The sequence below is a fragment of the Lynx rufus genome, unplaced genomic scaffold, assembly GCF_022079265.1.
Source record: "Lynx rufus isolate CCGP_SWC_20201006 ecotype Redwood Valley unplaced genomic scaffold, mLynRuf1.p SCAF_2, whole genome shotgun sequence".
Classification (NCBI taxonomy): domain Eukaryota; kingdom Metazoa; phylum Chordata; class Mammalia; order Carnivora; family Felidae; genus Lynx; species Lynx rufus.
The window spans coordinates 3402234-3425456 of record NW_025814834.1 but is presented as its reverse complement, the minus strand read 5'-3'; the positions used below and the strand labels follow the sequence as shown (position 1 = coordinate 3425456).

At 55.7% G+C, this 23223-nt stretch overlaps 1 protein-coding gene across 1 annotated transcript in view; it reads left to right on the top strand.

Moving 5' to 3' along the window:
- Positions 1 to 23223, top strand: part of MLPH (melanophilin) — a 39005-nt gene that overhangs the window by 3892 nt on the left and 11890 nt on the right. Inside the window, exons 2-7 of the mRNA XM_047085805.1 lie at positions 11854 to 12075; positions 12203 to 12315; positions 16623 to 16726; positions 17898 to 18014; positions 19152 to 19353; positions 21424 to 21566. Coding sequence (XP_046941761.1) covers positions 11854 to 12075; positions 12203 to 12315; positions 16623 to 16726; positions 17898 to 18014; positions 19152 to 19353; positions 21424 to 21566 — 901 coding nt within the window. The remainder of the gene's footprint in view (positions 1 to 11853; positions 12076 to 12202; positions 12316 to 16622; positions 16727 to 17897; positions 18015 to 19151; positions 19354 to 21423; positions 21567 to 23223) is intronic.

The following is a 23223-nucleotide window of genomic DNA, read 5'->3' as shown; positions in this document are numbered from 1 at the left end:
GTGGCCTTCCAAATAGACGACACAGACGGCTTCCCTCAGAATCGACTAGAAGGAAGGTGGAGGCCACGCCATCTCTGACTTAGCCGCAGGCACGCAGAAGTCGCCCCCTGAGGGTGGCGTGTGGGACCAGGGACTGGGGAGGGCCGTGTTTACCATACAGGGTGAGGGTGTCACGTCATTCCTGGCTTCCCTTCAGGACGTGCTGCTGCATCCCAAAGAGTGGGAAATTCGAAGATCTACAAAATCAGGGTGTTCACACCATTGGCATCAGAAAGGTGCTTTAGGATAGATTTCACATACTACCTGTTTCCTACCATCGAGTCCTGAGCGTTGGGCTATAACGAGGATGTGTGTCTTCCTGTGGATGAACTTTGAGCCTTCAAACATGGCGGACGCTTGTGTGAGACAACGGCCCCCCTTATGCTAAGTCTGCTACCTGGGGCAGGGCTTGGGCCGTGAGCCTTCATGACTGTCAGGGAGACAAAACTTAGAATTATCTCAGTGCCACCGAGGAGTGTTTGGTAGTGTGCTCTTTCCGGTCATTTTTTTTTTTTTTTTTAATTAGTAAAGTGGAAATAAAAATTCTTTCTTAACATGATAAAAATATCTCCCAAAGAATAGCCATCAGGATAGATTAATGTTAGAAACAAGAAAAGGATTTCTGTCGGCACCACTCATCACCACTAATTTATCATTGTTGTTGATACGCTAGCCAATGCGATTAGAGAAGATAGCAAAACAGAGCTATTATCTACAGGTGTGAAAACCCAAGTTCTCTGAAAGACAAAGAAAAAAGAGAATTTAGTAGCCTGCCTAATTACAAAAGAATGTAGAAGAAAATCGGTGTCCCCCTCTTAGACACCAAAAATAATAAGAAAATATATAGAAAAAAATTCTATTTACGATAAAAACATGAGGTACCTAGAGATACACGTATCAGAAATGTGCAAACGCGGTATGACGAGTAGCACAAAACATTATTGAGCAGCATGCAAAAATTTTAAATAAATAGCAAGTGAGACCATACATTCTTTTTTTAAATTTTTTTTTTCAACGTTTATTTATTTTTGGGACAGAGAGAGACAGAGCATGAACGGGGGAGGGGCAGAGAGGGAGGGAGACACAGAATCGGAAACAGGCTCCAGGCTCCGAGCCATCAGCCCAGAACCTGACGCGGGGCTCGAACTCCCGGACCGCGAGATCGTGACCTGGCTGAAGTCGGACGCTTAACCGACTGCGCCACCCAGGCGCCCCTTATTTTTTTTTTCAATGTTTATTTATTTTTGGGACAGAGAGAGACAGCATGAACGGGGGAGGGGCAGAGAGAGAGGGAGACACAGAATCGGAAACAGGCTCCAGGCTCCGAGCCATCAGCCCAGAGCCCGACGCGGGGCTCGAACTCACGGACCGCGAGATCGTGACCTGGCTGAAGTCGGACGCTTAACCGACTGCGCCACCCAGGCGCCCCAAGCATCATACCGCAGAGGAATCAGTGAATTGTAACCCCAGTCAAATCCCCGCGGCAGGTTGGGGAACGTGAGAAAATGGTATGGAGGAACAAGGACGTAAAAATGGTAAGAAGGACCTCGTCCCGTGAGATAATTTATTTCAGTGCTACATTAATGAAAATAAATCAGTTCTCCATGGCTGTCATCAAGGAAACGACATGGAAAGGTCTAAAACACAGCAAAGGATGGGTAACAATTTCTAGTGCAGTAAAGGTAACATTTTGTAGCAGTGGGAAAGGTTACTTTAGGGACAGTTGACCACGGGTGAGGTTTAACCTCCGTGAGATTTGTAATTGATTGGTTAAAAATATAAAACATGCAACTATGAAGATTCCTGGAACAGAATAGAGGTAAATAGGAACTTAGTATTGGTCTATGAACTTAGTATCGACTAAGTAAGTATATGCATTATATATATGTTAATTTTATTTTTTTCTTTTTTTTTTTTAATTTTTTTTAATGTTTATTTTTGAGTCAGAGAGAGAGCATGAATGGGGGGAGGGGCAGAGAGAGAGGGAGACACAGAATCAGAAGCAGGCTCCAGGCTCTGAGCCATCAGCCCAGAGCCTGACGTGGGGCTCGAACTCACGAACCGTGAGATCGTGACCTGAGCTGAAGTCGGACGCTCAACCGACTAAGCCACCCAGGCGCCCTATATGTGAATTTTAAAAGAAAAAAAATTTTTTTTGAAAATTTTAATGTTTAAAAAGTTAGAAGAAACAATTGAACAGAAATGGCGACGATTCATATCCTCGATGTATAAGGAGCTTCATAATATCAGAAAGATACATAAGTTTTCCAAATTAGAAAGCCATGAAGAGCCCAATGAAATAGGAAAAGAATACGAATAGGAAATTCACCAGCTAAAAAATGCACGTAACCAATAAACACAAAGCAATAGCTAAAAGCATGACGATAGACATACAAACTAAACAAAATACATTGTTTTCACATATTTCCAAAGATGAATGAGACTCCCAGTCTGCAGCCTGGCTAAAGGGTTCAGGCAAATGCACAAAGAGAGGGATAAAGTTGACCTTTGCAGAGGCCAGTCTGGCTGGCATCACGTAGCAAAAGCCCAAAATGTGTGTTCACCCTTTGAACCTGTGAAAAGTCATCCTACAGAAAGAATTAGGAGAAGCTATTCCTCACAGCAAGGATCATAAGAGCCAAGAACTAAGACCCGAATGTCCAAAATTACAAGCTTTGGTTATGTGGAAAAAGCATATCGTGATTTTTTTTTTAATTTTAATGTTTGTTTATTTGAGAGAGAGAGAAAGAGAGGGAGAGAACGCCCGAGCAGGGGAGGGACAGAGAGAGAAGGAGACACCGAATCTGAAGCAGGCTCCAGGCTTTGAGCTGTCAGCACAGAGCCCGACACGGGGCTCGAACCCATGAACCGTGAGATTGTGACCTGAGCCGAAATCCCAAGTTGGACACTTAACTGACTGAGCCACCCAGGCTCCCTGACATTTCACTTTTTAAAAATGCATAGAAAAGTCTAGCAGTAACGGAGGCTCCGTACCCACTGAGCTTTTTCTTGCTGCCCACTCGTGTCGTGGGGTCCAGCCCCTTCCGTTTCCTTTGCTGATCTTCCTGGACCCCCCAGTATTCCCTTTCAGAGGGTCCGGGGCCCCCACCCCTTCTCACCTCGCTCCCGGAGTGGTCTTCACTGCACTGTGGCTCTAATGCCCTCTAGACCAGCACTGTCCCGCAGAATGAGCCGCTGGCCTCCCTCTGCACTCCAGCCTCCGCACCTGTTAAGCACTTGAAATGGGCTCATGCAGCCGGGGAACCAGCTTTGTCTTCCCTTTCTTCATTGTAACTAAAATAGCCACACGTGCCTAGTGGCTGCCATATTGGACAGCGCAGGTCTAGACAACAAGCCCCGAAGTGATGCCCTCCGCCGAGAACTTGCCTCTGAACCTGTGACACATGGGGACGAATGCCCACTGAGCACCTTGGCCGGGGGTCTAACCAGCATCTCTAATCCAGCGTGCCTAAGGCAGGTCTCGACTCACCCAAGGCCCCCACTTCCCCATCTCGGAAACAGCCTGGTTGCTGAGGTCTGGTGCCCAGGGATCACGGTTGGCTCCTTCCCCTCGTCCCACATTCCGGGCCTCAGCACGCCCTGTTGGCTCAGCCCTCAAGATCAATCCCAGCTGTGGCTCACCACCACCTCTGCTGGACGTCTCCCCTCCGCCCTCCCTGCCCTGTTGTCTTTCTCTCTGTGGCCCCCAGGAAGCTCCTTTCCTCCTATTGCTGCCTCCCTCACGTCCCTTCTCCGATGTCACCTCCTCAGAGAGGCCTCCCTGGATTGCCCTTTCTAAAATAGCCACCACCCTCCCAGTGCCACTTCTTTCTGCGTAGCCTCCTGGATCTCCCTCCACAGCACTTAGGGCCCGTCTGAATCCATATGAGTCACGTACTTGTTGAGTTAGAGTTGGCCTCCCCACCCATGTCTCAGCCCAGGGAGGGCTCCATTTTGTCACTAGCGCCCAGCACAGTACCTGACCACGGAAAGACTCAAAAGCTGTCTTTGCGCACGGATCATTATGAATGTGCACTGAGTTACATCGGTTCCTCCCCGGACAAGCCTGCCATGTGGCTCTTACTGTTATCCCCGTTCGCAGGGGAGGACACTGGGAATGGGCCAGGTCTCCCGGCTGTGAAGAATGTCCAGGAATCTTTATAGCCATGGGAATATCGGGGGGAGGGGACGTCTTGCTGGGTGTCGGTCTGTACCATCGGTCCTCTCCGTGTTCGCCGTTTGTTCCCGTTATTCGGGTGTTGAGAACGTTAGCTACAGGAAAGATACACGATATTTTTTGATGTCGCATCGGTACGGAGTAGCACCCACGTAAACCTCCAGGTAGTGGCCCCGCTCTTTCGCTCGCTCCATCTGGGGAAGAGCCAGTCCTGTGGACACCCGCGTCCTGGACCCCACGGATGCGCGCAGGGGAGAGGATGGCGAGCCTGCGTGTGGCATCCGGAACCTGCACTCCCTGCCGGAGAGCCTGCCGTCTGCTGTGCTCCTATGAGGACCTTCCCGCAGATCCGCCCGGAGTGGCCTCGCAGCTGTGTCCGGGGTGGGAAGGGTTGGGTAATCCGAAAGCCCTGGGGGCACAAGAGTGCTCAGCACAGTGACTCATGCCCCTGGGTGAGGACGGAGCTTACCTAAATAGAACACCCTGTTTCAAAGGGCACAGCCCGAAAATCAAATATTAGGCCTGCGAACGTTCCCCAGGAAGGCAAACAGGTGGGGTTGTGGATTGCTGTTTCCGCAAACAGACCAGGGCTCCTGAGATCCTCTCTGAAAGTTCTCCCTGCGTGAGACGTGAGCTTTCGTGGCTCGCTTTGGAGATACTGCCACCAAGGAACGTGAAGTGTGCCCCCAGCCGGGCCCCCTGGCACCCCAGACCGACCGAGACCACTGCCGAGGCTCCCGTGACACTCGGGGCCCGTGGCTCACGCGGCCGCAAGGATTTCCTCCTCGTGCCGTTGGTCGTCCTGTGGCCGCTCTCTTCCAAGGACTGCACGGGACGTTAGCAAGTTTCTGTTCTCGTTCCCTATCATTCCCGATACTCCTTCCCATAATCGGGACTTTCGAGCCCCGTATCCGCTCTTCAGTTACCGTTGCACAACACGGTCTCTTTCCTCAGTTGTGTGGGACGGTCACGCTGCGTTTGGGCGCCACACCACCAAGAATTTCGCCTCTTGAGTCTGCGACTCAATGGTGCCTTCGGGCCCCCACGCCCCATTCTTAGGGTCGCCCCTGGGACCCGTCTCTCCGTGGGGGGCGCGTCTGCAGGTTACGTTCTCCGGAGAGGCGTGGCCCGTGGAACTGGCGATCGGGAATCTCTCAGCCGGGAGGGAGACCTCTGCTCACACTTCCCCTTTGGAATTTTGGTGGGATAACACCCTCCCCCGCCAAAGACGCCCACGTGCTGATCCCCCAAATCCGTGAGCGTGTCCGGCCGTGTGCCAAAGGAAGATTAGGTTGCAGAGGCCATTAAGGCCTCCAGTCAGCTGGCCTGGACCTGGGGAGACGGTCCTGGATGACCCGCATGGCCCAGGGTGATCAGAAGGGGGCCGGCAGGTGGAAGGAAGGGAGGCAGGACAGCACGAGAGCCAGAGTGCTCCGCCGTGGGGAGGAGCCCCCCTGCCACACGGGCTCTGAAGGTGGAGGACGGGGCCGCGGGCCGTGACGTGCCCTCTGGACGCTGGAAAGAGCACAAGGACAGATTCTCCCCCACGGCCTCCCGGAAGGATTCCGTCCTGCCAGCAGCTTGATTTGGGCCCAGTGACACCCACGTCAGGCTTCTGACCTTCGGAGCCATCAAATGAAGAGAAGGTGTTATTTTAAGCCACGAGATGTGTGGGAATTTGCGACAGCAGCAACAGGAAGCTGGCCCATTGCTGCTAGCTCGCGCTCTCTCTCTCTCTCTCTCTCTCTCTCTCTCGGCCTTGCAGAGAAGCCACCTGCCAGCCCACCCACGTTCCCCGAGAGCGAGCCCGCTTCGTCGGAACCGAGCGGTGCCGGCAGCCTGCCCCTGTGCGGTCTACAGGCCAGCAACTCCTGACCTGAAGGCCCGGATCCTCCTTGTCTCCTGGCCGGGAGACTTGCGTGTTCTTCCGGTGATCACTGTCTCCGAAGCTTGGTCAGGACTCACAGCCAACCAGGCCGTGCCGAGAAAAGCAGTCCGTTTAGTACCCGTCCAAGATTGCCCGTGAGTCCCCACCGCTGGGGCAGGAGATGGCTTCAGCCTGTCGGTTTCCAGTTTCCGAGACTCTGCTCACTTACACGGACGGACTCTTCGCGGCTCAGTCTTCTCCTTCCGAGTCCCGCATCCCCACAGCCCCTGCTTGTGGCCAGGGCAGCGGTGGGTGTGGGGGGAGCGGCTCCTGGCCCCCAGCGTGACAGCGCTGCTGGGGTCTCGACTCCGCCCACTGTCTCCTGGCTCCTTGCTGGTCCCTGTGACGGAGCGGAGGGTCAGGTCTGCTTCCAGGATCGGGACCATCACTCGTGTGTGAATTGTCCCAGCGTCGGGCACGGCTGGCACCCGCTGCTGGCATCCCCGATCCCAGCCATCAACCCCTCTCCGCCCCAGCCCCCAGACTGCCAGTCCCCTGGTCCCTCGGCACCTCGTGCCACCCTGCGGGGGCACAGGCTAAGGACCGCCCGGCCCAAGAGGCAGAGAGCAGAGCACTGGTCCGAGCCCATCCCTCTTTTAGTGGCTGCTGTGGGACGTTGGTGCTGTGGCCACGGTGTGCTCCTCACTAGCGGACCTGGAGGGCGCACCACCAGCCCCTGGGTCCTGGCTGTCCCCGGTACTCACACATTTCCACCACGCTCCCCTCCAGACTCCCCCCGAGAGGAGGAGAGCAAGGACAGATAGTGCTGACCTCTTGGCGTCGCCTCCAGCCCTTCTCCCTTCCACGCCCGGTCATTGCCAAGAGGGGACTTCCCTGCCCTGCCCTGTCTTGAAAGGGCTTTCCTTGCACCAGACCCCGCCCCCTCCACCTTGTCCTCAGAGGACCCTCAGCCTGTCTTGCAGAGAGCACTTGACGTTGGTGTCTCAGAGGGGGCTGGAAGTCGGCTGTGGGCTTCTGGTCCCCAGACACCCCTCTGCTAATCTCCTCCTCCATCCATCCCTGTTTCCACCTCTGCCCTCCTCCTCCTCCTCGTTCCCGTCCCTTTAGCCCTTTTCTCTGCGTCTGGGGCAGCAAACTTGCTTCCAAGTCCGCCGTTCTCAAGTATTTTGGCCTCAGGGTCCCCTTTACATTCTTAAATTATAGAGAAACCCCCAAAAGCTTCTGTTCACGTGGGTTACTCATGTCAATATTTACCCTATCAGAAATTGAAACCAGACATTTAAAAAATATTCATTCATTCGCTTAAATAACAACAGTAAACCCCGTATGTGTTAACATAAATAACATTTTTTATGAACAATAACTTTTTCCGTAGCAAATGAGAAGTCTGGCACGTTCTATATTTTAAAAATTTTTTTTAATGTTTATTTTTTGAGAGAGAGAGAGAGAGAGAGAGAGAGAGACAGAGCATGAGTGGGGGCGGGGCAGAGAAAGAGGGAGACACAGAATCTGAAACAGGCTCCAGGCTCTGAGCTGTCAGCACGGAGCCCAGTGTGGGGCTCGAACCCACCAGCCGTGAGATCATGACCTGAGCCGAAGTCGGACGCTCAACCGACTGAGCCACCCAGGTGCCCCTGGCATGTTCTATATTTTTGGAAATCCCTTCAGTGTCTGGTGTAAGAGGAGATGGTTGGATTCTCATATCTGCTTCTGTTTTCAGTGCATTGTAGTATCTTGTCTTGGCTGAGGAATTTGAAGAAAATCTGGCCTCCTCCAAATGTATATTTGGAAAAAAGAGGGGTGTTTCAATAGCTAGATGATTATGAACATTGTGTTTTGATTCTACATGGAAACACAACAAATGGGTAATTTTTTAAAAAAATTTTAAGGTTTATTTATTTTTGAGAGAGAGAATAGCAGAGGGGCAGAGAGAGAGGGAGACACAGAATCAGAAGCAGGTTCCAGGGTCTAAGCTGTCAGCACAGAGCCCGACACGGGCCTCGAACCCACGAACCACGAGACCATGACCTGAGCCGAAGTCAGACGCTCAACTGACTGAACCACCCAGGAGCCCCACAACTAGTAATTTCTTAAAGGAGGTTGCACGGTGGAATCTGAAACCATATCAGTGAACTTTTCCCTCCCTTTTACAGTAAAATCCATTGATCTGTCTTGCACTCAAAGTGAATCTTTTATCCATGTGTAGTGTTGTTGTGCAGTATGCAGCTTCTGGTGACACATCTCATTATATACCCAAAGGAATCACATTGACTCCGTCACCACTGATGTCATCAGCAACCTCTAAAAAAACATTAGCAAAAATAAATAAATGAATAAATAAATAAATAAATAAATAAATAAACATTAGCGTTGGCCACCATCAAACTCATGGCGGCAGACATAAATCTCCCAAGATCCTTCTTTGTGCTTGAAAGCTTGAATTTTGTCATTGGCCACAAAGACTGTCACTTGTTTCCTCGAGGTTACGGGCTCCCTCCCTCAGACATTTCCTAAGAAAATGTCTGGCGAACGCCCAAGTCAGAATAGTTTCTCTTTCAGTTGTTCTTTTAAGTAAAAGTGATGTCCCGTGAAAAAAGCTTCTAGCTCCCGTTGGAAGTCCGGCGAGTGCCTGCTTCCCCCATCAGGACCTTGGTGGTGCTTTAGGATGTAGCAGAAACGCTTCCTGTGTGTGCGTCCCGTCTCTCCATTCATGCAGAATATTAAAAAGACACGTGCTCAAGGGTCAAGGTGTAATTAGTTGAATACCTGTCATTGTAGCATCGAGCACTTGCCTTTCATCAGGACACACTTCATCAAAGACATGCTCTCCTTTACTTCCGTGACAAAGACTGGAATGGCAATTTGTACAGTTTGTCCCTCTGCCTTGACTCGTGCTGAGGTCCTAGCTGTTTGGCCATCATTGCTTTTCTACGGCCACTGCAGGCGTCAGAGAGCAAACAAGAGGAATAGCATTTCAGCATCATTACTAAAATAATTTTGGCCTTGTGAACCCTTTGAAAGGGTCTTGGGTACTTCCAGAGGCTCCCGGACCCCGCCTTGAGGGCCACCGGTCGAAATCTTTGGGCTTCGTAAGCTCCGGTGGTAATTCTGCCCGTCTTCCTCCCCACTGTCCGTCTTCATTCCTTCCCGTCTTTATTTTGGCCGTCTCTTCTCCACCTCGGTGAACATAGCCTGTGGTCTTTCCATCTCAGCCTGGTTCCTTCTTTATCCCCTCCTCTCTCTCAATCCCAGTGAACGTGCCAAACACACGTGTTTCAAGTTGTCTTCTGTTTCCGACCGTCGCACTCAGGGTGTCTTTTCTTCCTGGCGGTGACTTAGACTTACGTCTGCTGAGGCACCCATAGTGGAGGGACATCTGGTCAACCCCGTGTTTGCAATGAGCATCCTGTGTGCTTTGGCCTGGCCCCGCCCACCTCCTCCCTGTGCGGCTCCGGGTCAGGGTAGGAGCCAGCTGGAGTCACTGTGCTGGACCAGCCTGGGCTCTCCCCTTCTCTCCTTTCCTGCTGTCCAGCTATGAAGAAGAGAAGTTATGTTTTAGAGAATCTGAGGCAGAGTATAATTGTCCCTTCCCCCATAGTTGGCACTGTCTGTCTCCAGCCACCACCCCTGGGGCTCTTATTTCAGGGGACTTTGCATCCTGGGACGCACGGTGCCTCACATGTCCTCATCTTTCTTCCTGCCGTGCTGGGAGGTAGTTCTGCCTGGATAGAGAATGACGGGCAGTCAGTAGGAGAGGGACACAGGGTGGCCTCTAGATTTTCTGACTGATGCAGATACAGTCCAAGTGGAAGTGGAGGAGGGTTGGCCCTCCCCTCCTGGCGTCAGGTGCCTGTACTTGTCTCTGTGAGGCAAAGTCTACCTTGTCGACGCAGCTGTGTCTGGACCGTGGTCGGTGGATGACATCACCCACCCTGGATGCCACCAGCGCTCGGCCATGCTCTCTTGGTTTTCCAAGCTGACACAAGAGTTTCATGTGTGTGCCTGTCTTCCAGAGTGTTCGAACGGAGAGTGGGGAGAGGGAAATCGGCGAAGTGCAGTCCGTGTCACTCAACGCGGGAAGTGGTGTCCCAGGGCCTCTTGGGGCCGCTGCCTTGTCCTTCATCTCCACCGGCCCTGGGGCGACCCCACCAGAAACCACGGGTGCAGAGTTCTCACAAGACCGTGGCACCCAGGGTCTGGCTTTTGTCACTAAGAATGGATCGGTTTGATCGCATCTAAAGCTAGAAATATTGCCTTTGGCAGACATTCTCCGAAATCCAGAACAAAAGGCACGTGTACATCTTCCAGTCCGTTCAGTTTGGGCAAGCTCACCAGAAAGGTCTGGGAGAACTGTGGTTTTCCCAGGACCCCGTGGTGCTGGATGGTTCCCGCCACGGACACTGTGCAAACCAGGCCACGTCAGCCTTGCTCCGTGGGGGGTCGGCTCAACTTGCTTCCCTGCTGGAAGACACCCAAAACTGCTTGCGAGGGATCCCTCCTGGCTTGGCCCCCAGAACCCTGTGTGACCTCCTAGGGAGAGTGCAGTGACCTGTCACTTTCTCAGTAGGGTCGCAGCCCAACCCCCACTTACCTGGTGGTGTCCTCCACGCAGGGCCATTAGCTCAGGCTGGCGTGTGGAGCAGGTGTGACCGGACGTCAGGTCGGGCCGGCACACAGAGTAGGTGTGAGCGGCCAGGCCCTCACGGAGAGGAGCGCCAGCCTCGCCCCCCTGATGAGCTTGATCTCTGCCTTCTCTGTGGCTTCTGCTGTGAACCGCTTGGATTTTTCTCTCTTCTCTAGCCTCCTCTTAGCCTGTGCGACTGATTGGTTCTAAGTAACCGCGTGGCCTGACCGGCTACACTCCCAGGACTCCCCCTGGCCCTGCGGGGCTCCCCAAAGCTACCAACCTCGCCCCTTCCAAGGAAGGCTGGACACCCAGTGGTGACGACTGCAGGCTCACCGTCGTCCGGTGAAGCGGGGAGCCCGAACACGGTCTCCGAGCTCCACGCTGTGCAGCAGAAAAGCTCCAGGGTCCGCGGGCCCCAGCTCAAACCTGGAGTTCAGGACCTCCTGTCCATCTTTCCGTTATGAGTTGTGTGAGGTTGCGCGGGCAGGTGACAGCTGTCCCAGCCTGTGATCCCGAGCCTTTATGGTTCTTGGCCCTTTGGCACTGGATGAAAGTCACGGGTACGCAGCCTGAAAGTTTGTACAATTGTGAACAGTCACAGATATGTTTAAATGCGGTTTCATTTCTTTAAGAATCAGGTGTTTCAGGGGCGCCTGGGTGGCGCAGTCGGTTGAGCGTCCGACTTCAGCCAGGTCACGATCTCGCAGTCCGGGAGTTCAAGGCTCGGAGCCTGGAGCCTGTTTCCGATTCTGTGTCTCCCTCTCTCTCTGCCCCTCCCCCGTTCGTGCTCTGTCTCTCTCTGTCCCAAAAATAAAAAAAAAAATAAACGTTGAAAAAAAAATTAAAAAAAAAAAAAAGAATCAGGTGTTTCAGTTGCAGCCTACTCAGACTGGCCTGCTGGGCTCCCCCGTCGGGAGAGAGTGGGAGCGTGGAGCTCCCACGGCAGAGAGTAAAGGCTGCCCGTGGGTGCCTTTACCCGAGTTGGGGTCACTTTTCTCTGCGTATGAGAAAGTTCCCGTGTGTGTGTGTGTGTGTGTTTGCACACACACGCGTGCAGGCGTGTAAAACCTGTTGCAAGGACAAGGTGTCTAATATAGTTCTTGTGTCTGATATCTTCCTTAGGGGATTGAAGGACAGGATTAAGAAAGAGAGCTCCCAGAGGGAGCTGCTCTCGGATGCGGCCCACCTGAATGAGACCCACTGCGCCCGCTGCCTGCAGCCCTACCGGCTCCTCGTGGCCCCCAGGAGGCAATGCCTGGACTGTCACCTCTTCACCTGCCAAGACTGTAGCCACGCCCACCCGGAGGAGGAGGGCTGGCTCTGTGACCCCTGCCACCTGGCCAGGTGAGCCGGGGCGGGTGCCTGGGGTCCAGGTGACCCTGTGGGTTTCAGGGCCCGACACGTCCCCTCAGAGGGGCTGGCCGAAGAAAGGGTGGGCGGGGCCGTGGGCCTGAGCTCCGTGTGTCCGCAGGGTTGTGAAGATGGGCTCACTGGAGTGGTACTACGGGCACCTGAGAGCCCGCTTCAAGCGGTTCGGGAGTGCCAAAGTGATCCGGTCCCTGTGCGGGCGGCTGCAGGGTGGAGGTGAGGAGTGTACCTGTCTCGGGGGGGCTCTTTTCTGTTCCCAGGCGTGTCGTAATGTTTCCGGACCCAGCAGATCCTTTGGAATGTATGTGTGTGCACCTGTCCGTGCATTTCGGGTATTTTCTGTGAAACTGGCTGCTTTTCGTGTGGTGCAAACTTCTGCACCCCCCTGGCCTGGCCCCCTGGGAAGTCCTGCATGCTATTCACACCCCCCACTCTTTGAAGTCATATTTTTCCAGTGCTTCCTAGCAGGTTGAGAACTCAGAGCCAAAGATTCTGAACCTCGGTGGCTAATCGAATAATAAGGCACTTGTGTTCTCCAGACCCCTCCTCCCTGGGCGTCTGGTTTGGGGCCGAGACTCCCTCTTTCCACACACATTCCCTGGGAGTCGGGTGTTTATCAAGACTTAAAGAAATTCGTTCTAACTCAATGGTGTGTTTTCATATTTTGAATCCAAGTATTTATTTCATTTTTTTAACATCTATTTATTTCTGAGACAGAGAGAGACAGAGCATGAGAGGGGGAGGAGAAGAGAGAGGGGGAGACACAGAATCTGAAATAGGCTCCAGGCTTGAGCTGTCAGCACAGAGCCCCATGTGGGGCTTGAACTTGGGAACAGGGAGATCATGACTTGAGCCGAAGTCAGATGATTAACTGACTGAGCTACCCAGGCACCTGGAAGTCCCATTTCTTTTTAATAATTTTTTTAATGTTTATTTATTTTTGAGAGAGAGAGAGAGAACAAGCAGGGAGGGGCAGAGAGAGAGGGAGACACAGCATCCGAAGCAGGCTCCAGGCTCCGAGCTGTCAGCACAGGGCCGGACACGGGGCTCAAACTCACAAACTGAGAGATCATGACCTGAGCCGAAGTCGGATGCTTAACCGACGGAGCCCTCCAGGCGCCCCCCCCCCCCCCGCCAAGTATTATTTCATAATGAACTTGAAATCCATACTGTGATCTTACACCAAACCTGACAGGTGGGTTCACCTGTCTTGTCCACCTTTAGGGTGTTTGAAAAGGGAGATCATTTCAGGGGAAGGTTGAAGTTTGGAAGTTGAACTTGAGCGGAGATAATTAAGCAGTGTTTGCAGGGAGCGTGCCTTGTCGCTGTCATTCGCTGCCACTTGAATCCCAGGCTCTGCCATTAAGCCTGGCCAAGGCTTCAGGCTGGGAGAGCTCACCAGGCTGGGGGTGGGGAGGGGGGGCAGGCTCGGCGTCTTGAATGTCTCCATCTGGGGGACCGCGAGGCAAGGGCCCTAGGGCAGGAGGCACATCGGGGGCAGGTTCTGTGCTGCTTGGATTGGAGGTGTCTCCTCCCAGGCCTTCTGGGGAGAGGTCTTACTTGTGTCTGTGTCCTATAAAGCCCCACGCTGGTAGGCAGGACCTGAAGTTGGGCACAGCCACCCCCAGAGCGCCTGGGCGTCCACTGAGGTGTTTCTGAGGCATCTTAGCACACTCCTGAATTTAGGACGGGGACCACCCCGAGGCACCCTCACTCGGAATGACTTGTAGCACCTGGAACAGTGGACCGTGGGGTGAGGGGGCTTCTTGGGGAGGGAGGCATATGATGAATCATTCAAATAAGAACATTTTCATGAGTAAAAGGAGACTTTGTGGATAACTATGCCGAGACAAGAGATGTGACCGAGGTGGCACAGGAAGGCGCCCAATCCTTGAAGGCCCTTCCTCATCTCCCTCTGCCCTCCCACTGCTTCTCAAGGCCGTATCTGTGTCTCAGGCTGGAGCCCATCAGTAAAGCCCATGACCCCATGCCCCCTTGGCCAGCCAGGAGCCGGCTTGGCAGGTGAAGGAGGTTGACAGGGCTCACGGGTGAGAACCACAGGAAGCAGGGCCGAAAGCCACACTGCAAAGCATTTGAGACCCTCAAGCCCAGAGGCGGCCCTGCTCACAGAGGAAACCGCAGGCCACCGCGTTAGAACCCCTGGGGACCTGGCCTCACCCTGAGAGGTGCGGATTTCCAGGGGCCGGGTGGGCTCAGGAATCTGTGTTGTGTGAAAGGCTGTGGGGATTCTGGTGCCCGGCCAGTGTCCCCAGCTGCTGGAGCCAACACCCCAAGTAACCTGCCAGTTTCAAAGTAGTCACCACCGACGGCCACCAGGTGGCGCTGTCGGGCAACAGGAACCCCGGCTCCCAGTGGCTGCCATCCCCAGAGAGGGGCATCTCAGGTCCCCCGGAGGGATGCCCAGGGTGCATTCTCCCTGCTGGGCGCCTGGGAGCCCAGCACACTGAGTCAGAGAGGGTGCAGGGAAGGAAGGCTGTGTCTTTGTGGGTTTTTTTAAGCGGTCAAACTGAAAAAAAATAGAAACGATTGAAGTTAATGACTGGTGAGCTGGTGGGGGCCACTGGGGGGTCTTCTCCCAGGGAATCCACAGAGCAATGGGGGTGTTTCAGCCACTGGGGGGGGTGCTCTGCTCCGCAGAGCAATGGGGGTGTTTTCCCAAGTCCCCCACATCAGGATGGGCAGATGCTGCGGGAGACGGTCCCAGGGCCAGGAAGGAAATGACAGGAAACCCCATCCTTCAGCACACAGTCTCCGGAGGGTGTCTGTGTTTCTCAGAGCCTTTTCTTTGGCTGTAGGTTTGCCTGACAGGGCACGTGACTCACCTGACCTCCACAGTAAGTCCTTCGTGCTCACATGGCTTTACTTTTGTTTCCACCCCGCTATCGAGAGCGGTCGAGAAATCTCTTCCTTGGGTTTTATTAAGAATGACTCGATCTCTGGAGATGGGTTAAAGTCGCTCAAACCCTTGTCCCAGGTGGAGAGAGGGATGGAAGGAGTTGGTAACAAACAGGGGCACAGAGATCCTGTTCATATTCAGTCCGGCGGGGGGGGGGGGGGGATGTCACACACACACACACACACACACACACACAGGCCTCCAGGAAGCACTTCTACATTCCTGTAGTGCAGATAGCGTTCATCCCCCCGTCTTCTGTCTGGCAGTTTGGGGTGCATTCCCTCAAGACTGCCACTGCCGAGAGAATCGAAAATAATTACCCAGTCTGCCGACTGCGCGGTTCTGAGTTCTGAGGGGGGCAGAGAAGGGCTTGCAGGGCGCTCGCAGATATGTGCAATTCACTGCTTGCTTGCACTTGAGACCTCCCCGCACCCAAAGGCCCAGGGGCTGAGGGCCGGGATACGGGGTGGGGGCGTGCAGGGCAGCACGTGCTGGGCCAGGTCCCACAGGCCTAAGCACCCAGTGCCGGCCCTTGTGGCCCCTGAGAGACGGCGGGTGATCCACCCCAGGGCCCATTTCCTGGATCCCTCTCTGGCGGCCTAGAGGGGCAGGCCAGGCCAGGGTGAGCAGGAGAAGAGGGGGAAGAGGTCTTGACAGGGGGCCACCTGGGTGCTCAGGTGAAACAGGGGGTCTGGGGGGCCGAGAAAGGAGGGGTGGGAGCCCCGGGGCTGAGGCTCACCTCCGTCCCAATTGTGTCTGACGCCTGCAGACAAGCAGATGGACTGATTGTGGGTGAAGCAGTCCATCTGAGAAAACATGACGTAGCTAGAGTCCTCCTTCACCCACCACAAACATCAGTGATTCCGATTGCCCAAGAGGGAACCGATGAATGGGTGTGTAGGGGTGACCCTCAACAAAATTGATGCAGAATGATAGCTTTCTGCTGAGATTCAGACCAGTTCTAACTGATGCTTGGCTAGGTCTTTGTAAGGCCAGCAGATGGCCTTGTCTGGAAGTGTCACAGTGGGTGGGTGGATGGATGGGTGGATGGATGGATGAATGGAAAATGGATGGATGAATGGAGAATGGATGAATGAGTGGGTAGGTAGATGGATGGGTGTGTGGGTGGCTGCTAGATGGGCAGGTGGGCAGGTGGATGGGTAGGAGGGTGGGTGGGTGGACAGATGGGTAGGTGGGTGGGTGGGTGGATGGATGGATGGGTGGGGGGGTGGTAGATGGGCAGGTGGGATGGGTGGATGGATGGATGAATGGAGAATGGGTGAATGAGTGGGTAGGTAGATGGATGGGTGTGTGGATGGCTGCTAGATGGGCAGGTGGGCAGGTGGATGGGTAGGAGGGTGGGTGGGTGGACAGATGGGTAGGTGGGTGGGTGGGTGGGTGGATGGATGGATGGGTGGGGGGGTGGTAGATGGGCGGGTGGGATGGGTGGATGGATGGGCAGGTGGGTGGGTGGATGGATGGGCAGGTGGGTGGGTGGATGGATGGGCAGGTGGGTGGATGGATGGATGGGCGGGTGGGTGGGTGGATGGATGGTTTGCCCCCATCTTCCCCTCCCTGGGTGGACTCATGCCGGTATCCACTGCAGGTGGGCCTGAGCCAAGCCCTGGAGAGGGAAGTGGAGACAGTGAGCAGACAGAAGAGGATGGAGAACTGGACACAGTGGCCCAGGCCCAACCCCTTGGGAGCAAAGTAAGTCTTCCCCAGTCACCCCGCCCCTCCCCCACCTGGAGCCTTGGGCTCAGATTTCCTAAAAATCTCAGTGCTCTCCACTCCAGCAGGAGCACGGAGAGCCTGCCCCCTCTGCCATGCCCAGACGGTCCGTGAGACACTGAGCAGCAAATGAGAGCGTGCTTTCACCATGTGGTGTCACCATCAGAAACCCCGGGGGCAGGCTGCGGGGTAGGCAGAGGCTGCCGTGAAGCCTGCTTGGCCCACGGGTCAGGGCCCCGGGGGCCCGCGTGTCAGGTTGTCAGGGCAGGCAGGGGTCCCAGAGGGCGCGCTGGTGTCTCCCAAGGCGGCCTTTGCATCTTTGAGGGAAGCAAGGCCCCTTTAGACTCCCCTCTGTGAACACTTCTGCTTCTGTTTAAAAGCCAACCACGAGCCTTGCCTTTGTTGGTGTTTGTTTCTGTCTTGAGAACAGCAACTTATTTTTCAGTTAGTTTTGGTGATAGAGAAGCATCTGGGTGGGATGACGGAAGGGGAGCAGGCTGGGGCAGGGGGACAGTGATGGAGCCACGGGGAGGAGGCCAGGGTCTTTGAGATATGACACTGGACACGTCTGGCCAGTCTACAGTGAGAACACTGTGTTCCTGCCTCGTCCTGAGCTTAAAGAGCACCAGCCAGTGTCTGGAATATTCCCTATACAGTACCTTTAAAGGATCAAGATCATTGTGAGGGAGGATTTCAGTAGATGTATGCCCTTCATCTGAACAGCATGGAACTCTCCCCGCCTCTGCACCCCCACAGCAGGTGCCCCTCATTTGTCTGAGCCTCCTCCCCCCCCCCCCCCCGCCCCGACACCTCCCAAGGGAGAGAGGCACCTGTCGGCCCTCAAGCAGACTGCCTGCCCGCCCCACACCCTAGGGCCGCGGTGCTCCGGGGCCTGTGTCCTCGGCACTTCTGAGTAGCCGGATACCTCTCCTGCTCCTCTAGGAGATGCTGAGGAAGCAGGTCTCGCGGGATCGGGGAAAGGCGCTCTGGGCCCCTTGGCGTGGCCTTGGAGCTCCTTTGGGTCTGTTTCTAGTGCGGGAGGTGGACATATGCCCATGGAGGCTCCCACCCCAGGGCTGAGGGGGCCCCCGTCCTCTCTGTCAGGCTGACCCTGACTCCCCCCTTCTTGCCCGTGTCTACACCTGCTCAGAAAAAGCGCCTCTCCATTCACGGCTTGGACTTTGAGGCAGACTCTGATGGCTCGACTCAGTCCTGCGGTCACCCCCCATATCTGTCCCCGGTCCCGATGGCCACAGACAGCCTGCAGGTCAGTGGGCTCTCATTTCTGCCCCCGTCCTTCCCGGCCACTCGGGGCCCCGGGGGGGTAGGTGGGGGAGGGCACTCTGGGAAGGAGTCCGATGACCATAGCCAGTATCAGGGCACAACAGGCCAGGGGAGAGTTGGGGAGGGGGCCCAGGGTCTCTGCAGAGACGGGGCTGGCAGCTTGGGCAAGCGGAGTGCAGGATGGGAACGAAGGCTGGACAGACGAAGGGGCCGAGGGAATTCGGGCAGGCTGCTTGTCCCAGAAGTAAGGCAGAAACCCCGTGACTTGGGAGGGCCAGGAGAACGGCTTCTGCCCTGGAGTCCGGGCCTGACGTGTGCCTGGACATCCATCTGGAGGTACCAGGCCAGAGCTGGGGCAGGGACGCACCTGCCCCAGCTGATCTGCAGACTGCTTTGGGGGAGAGGACAGCAGGGCAGGGAGCCGGCACCCCGGAGGTCTCTGGGCCCCAGGTCCTGCTCCGGCCACAGGACCAGCCGCTGCCGTCTCCGTCTCCCGTGGCCTCCAGGGCCTGAGGACTGCTTCCTTCCTGCCCCCCTCCAGCTGGAAAGGGGCTGGGCACGTGGCTTCCCGAAGTCCTCAGCACCTTGGTTCCCTTGGGGTGACGGCACAGCAGAGAGAACCCTCTGCCGCCTGAGGAAGGGAGAGGAAGGGAGAGTGTTGGGGTTGCAGCCAAGGGGCCACCCGGGAGCCCTGCCCGCACTCACTCTTGCCCCCCTGGCCTTCTAGGAGTATTAAGGTGCACGCAGTTAGAAAAATGCACCCGCCCCCAAAAAAGATAACTTCCCCATCCGTATTCTCAAGGGTTCCATCTCTAGGAGGGTCAGAGCCCCCGAGGCTGTCAAATGGGTTTCAGTTCCCTTGTGTGATGAGGGGTCAGGGCATCGGGAGCCCCAACCTTCCATGGACACATGATACAGAGTGGGCAATAAATGGCTTTGGCAGAATTTCTGAAATCGAAGGGAACTGAGTTGGAAGGGGGCATAGCAGATGGCTGTCTAGCGTGCGGTCAGTCGGATGATGTGTGGACACCCCCAAGACCGGGACTGGAAAGACCCCCATGCCGAGGAGCAGCCCCCTCCTGGTGAAACGTCCCGCAACCGGGGGGTCCTGTGTGCTCAGGCCCTCACAGGTGAACCCCGTGCCAAGGACACCTCCCAGGAGGCCGTGGTCCTGGAAGAGGCTGATGCCGGTGCCCCTGGACGCCACTCTCATCCAGAAGAGCAGACAAACAGCCTCTCAGCTGCCAGACAGGACACCCTCACTGAGCCCCGCTTCCCCAGACAGTCCTGCACAACAGCCCTGGGGTTGGCTGTCACACCCGGTAGGTGCCCTGGCCGGGGTGTGCAGGTGGGGGAGGGGAAGGTAAAGACCTGCCTCGAGGTCCTGATTCCTGCAGACACACTGGCCGGTTTGTAGCAACTCCTTCCTTCCCCGTGGTTGTCCAGCACGGCCAGTCCCGGCTAACGCCATCAACACCGGCCTCCTCCGGGCTGGGTGCTTCTCTCGTAACGCTCAGAATACCCAGCATTAACGCCTCAACTGGCCACACAGCTCTAACCCTGACGCCTTTTAGGGAGGATATGGACCTGGCTTGGGGTAGGGACACGCACGTTTCCCTGAAATGATTAGGATCACTGGTCACCTGGACCAACAATCCTGACCAAAGAACAGGGCAGCTCCAAACCTGGAGACCGATGGCACACTTGGGGACCAAGAGTCCACTTGGGGATGGTTGGTACACTCGGGGACGGTGGCACAGGCTCCACTGGGGCACTGCTTCCCCTGGCCCACCGTTGGCTCCCAGCTGTGACTCAGGAGGTCTGTACATGCCCAGAACCTGGATTTGCTCAGTGTAATTTCGTTGTCAGACAGTTCGCTTCGTAATGAAATCCTGAATCGCCGTCTTTTCCTGTGCCCTGTGGGCGTGTGGGTTCAGGAGTTGAGACCCCCTACTGATGTCGCAGCAAATGAGATCACGGTGGCCGCGCGGCCTTCCTGCTAATGAGCCCCCACGTGGCCGCGGCGTGGGGCCAGCTGCCGGGGAAATGTGGTTAACACACCGTCTGCCAGGAAATAGGTCCTTTTTCCGTTTTCCCTTCTCATTATATTACAGGGACATAATCTCATGGTCTGCAGGCCGATTAGGATGCGGGAGGCATTTGGGAGGCATTGTTCCCTCTAATCAGTGAATAAATGTATCTACATTGAACAGGTCGTAGGATGGGGACTTGCACAGACGTGGTGTCCCTTCCCCTGCCCCGTGATCCCTGGCCTCCCCGAGCACGCAGGGCAGCGGGCGGGGAAGGAGAGGCCGAGGGAGACCGTCCGCGCTGAGCTCAAGCCCCGGCGTTCCTGACCAATAGTTGCTCTATTTGACTGGTGCTAACACACAATTTGCACCCCGTCCCTTAACCGGGGAGCAGCTCACGGGACGTACCGGAGTTTGATCGGCCGCGTTGCGTTGGGAGCACATCACGGCCTGCAGGTGCATCACCTGAGGTGAGATGTGCTGCCACCTGATCAACCCGCTTAGCCATCGTGACTCCGTTTCCTCGTGGCCAAGAGGGGCGCGTGCCCAACGCGCGGCACGGTTGTAGGCGGAAAAGAGACGGTCGTGTCCACTAAGTGTTACCACACAGCAAATCGTCACCAACACACCGGCTGGAAATCTCACTGTGGGCGGAGTCCAGGCGCGGCCTCACTGTGTCCTCAGCACACGGTGTCCCAGGCTAAAACCCGCGTGTTCCCTGCACTGGAGTCTCGCTGGAGCTCGGGGACCCTCTCCCCAGGCTCACTCGGGTTCTCGGAAGAGCTCACGGCACCCGTGGGGCCCTGCAGAGCCGCTCCCGCCGTGCCTCCGGGCTGGTCAACCCTGAACGCACCTCGCGTGGCCGCGTGTGGTGCCGTCCAGGCTGCCTGGGGCCGTGGGTGAGGCGGTGGGGACGGCGAGCTTCCCCCCACGGCTGGAGCCCAGGACAAGCACGGCCGGACACCCAGGTGATCCCTGCCCTCCAAGAGTCTAGCAGGAGAAACGGCCCGGAGTGCCCAATGTGGAAAGACTTCTGATGCCTCCTCCGCTCGGGGAAACTCCCCAGGACCCACGTGTGCCACCCTCCAGGCACGTGGACAGGGGTGTGCTGTAATCATCCCCCGCCTGCTGCTTTGCGGACCTGGCTTCCTCCTCTCCCGGCGTCACTGCGAGGGGCCTGAAGCTCCTTGCGAGAGGACGCGCGACGAGCCCCACTCTTACTTTGATTTCAGGCACTCCGCTCCCTGACCTCAGGGGGCGGCGGTCACGTCTTCGGTTTCTTTGACCTCTTATTGGGAAAAACGTGTCCACCAGCTTTCGGCTTTTCACCACAAATAATTCGAACCCACTGTCACTCCAAAGGTCCAGGCGTCATCAGCAGTAGTGAGCGGCTCTCCTCCCGGTACCCGGCTGACGAAGGCACCTCCGATGACGAGGACACCGGGGCTGACGGTGTGGCCTCCCAGAGCCTCACGTGGAGGGACTGCGCCCCGGCTGAGAGCCAGGTAAGGCAGCTGGGACGGATCCGTTCTTGCCGTCGCTGTGGATGGAGGCTTTTTACCTTCACACCAAGTCACGGCAGAGGAATCAAAGCTTCTGATATTTCATTTTAATTTTTTTTAACGTTTATTTGTTTTTGAGAGAGACAGAAACAGAGCATGAGTGGAGGAGGGGCAGAGAGGGAGGGAGACACAGAATCGGAAGCAGGCTCCAGGCTCCGAGCTGTCAGCACAGAGCCCGACGCGGGGCTCGAACTCACGGACCACGAGATCATGGCCTGAGCCGAAGTCGGACGCTTAACTGACTGAGCCACCCAGGCACCCCAATGTGTGTTTATTTTTTAGAGAGAGAGAGAGAGAGAATGAGTGGGGTAGGGGCAGAGAGAGAGGGAGACACAGAATCGGAAGCAGGCTCCAGGCTCTGAGCTGTCAGCACAGAGCCCGACGCGGGGCTCGAACTCACGGACCACGAGATCATGGCCTGAGCCGAAGTCGGACGCTTAACTGACTGAGCCACCCAGGCACCCCAATGTGTGTTTATTTTTTAGAGAGAGAGAGAGAGAGAATGAGTGGGGTAGGGGCAGAGAGAGAGGGAGACACAGAATCGGAAGCAGGCTCCAGGCTCCGAGCTGTCAGCACAGAGCCCGACACGGGGCTCAAACTCACGGACCGCGAGATCATGACCTGAGCTGAAGTCAGACACTTAACCAGCTGAGCCACCCAGGTGTCCCAGTACTTGATTCCTTGTGATGAAAATGTTTACTATGCACCCTATTAAGTATTATGTCATTTATAAGAGGAGGAAATAATCCGTCGATTTATGCCTTTAGCAGACTTTATGCAGCTTTTAAGAAAATGTAACTTACAACACTTGGCGCCTGTTGAATGAGTGCGACTCACTCACGCTGCAAGCCCTGATTTATAAAATCGGTCACAAGATTCCTGTGAGTACCCAGGTTTCCTTCGCGGAATTCAAACCATGATCCCGCTTACAGACCACTGATTTCGGTTTGAGCAGGGACACTTAACTGGGGGGAAAGGCAACAATGCTTTATATGAGGCCGTCGTGACCGCTAGGTTGATAAAGACTCATCAATGATCCTGATAAGGTCTCGACTGCTACGGGTGAAATCGTGAGGCCGGGCCGTTTTGTAACTGAGGAGCCCAGAGGCAGGTTGAGTAGGAGAAGGGCCCCCACTCGGGATGGAGAACTCTGAACTGTAGCTCAGCCCAGGCCCGTCGCAGGCACACTTGCAGGAGCCAGGATGAGTGCTGGTTCAGCCTCCCGTGCACCATGATGCATGGCACGGAGCTCCTCCTGGGACCCTCCCCCAGGGAGGTTTGAGGGGTCAGGGATGCCTCCGGCCAGCTTCCCTCCGGAATAGCAAGGAAAACACTGGCTCAAGGGAGTGACCTTTGACCAGACCAAGGCTTGGCCCCGGGAGGGCCGGGGGGGGGGGGATGGTGGTGGAGGGGGGAGTGAGGCCAGGGCAGGGGCCGTCCCGTGTGGCAGGACCACAGCGGGCAGAGGAGCCGGATCAGAAGACAGTGGGATACAGACTAGAATTGCCTCCTTTCAGTCAGTTTTTAATTTAACGACCGTGGGAACTTGCAGGAACACACACGCGCCGGTCTCTAGCCCTCCCAGGGCCGGCCGGCCTTT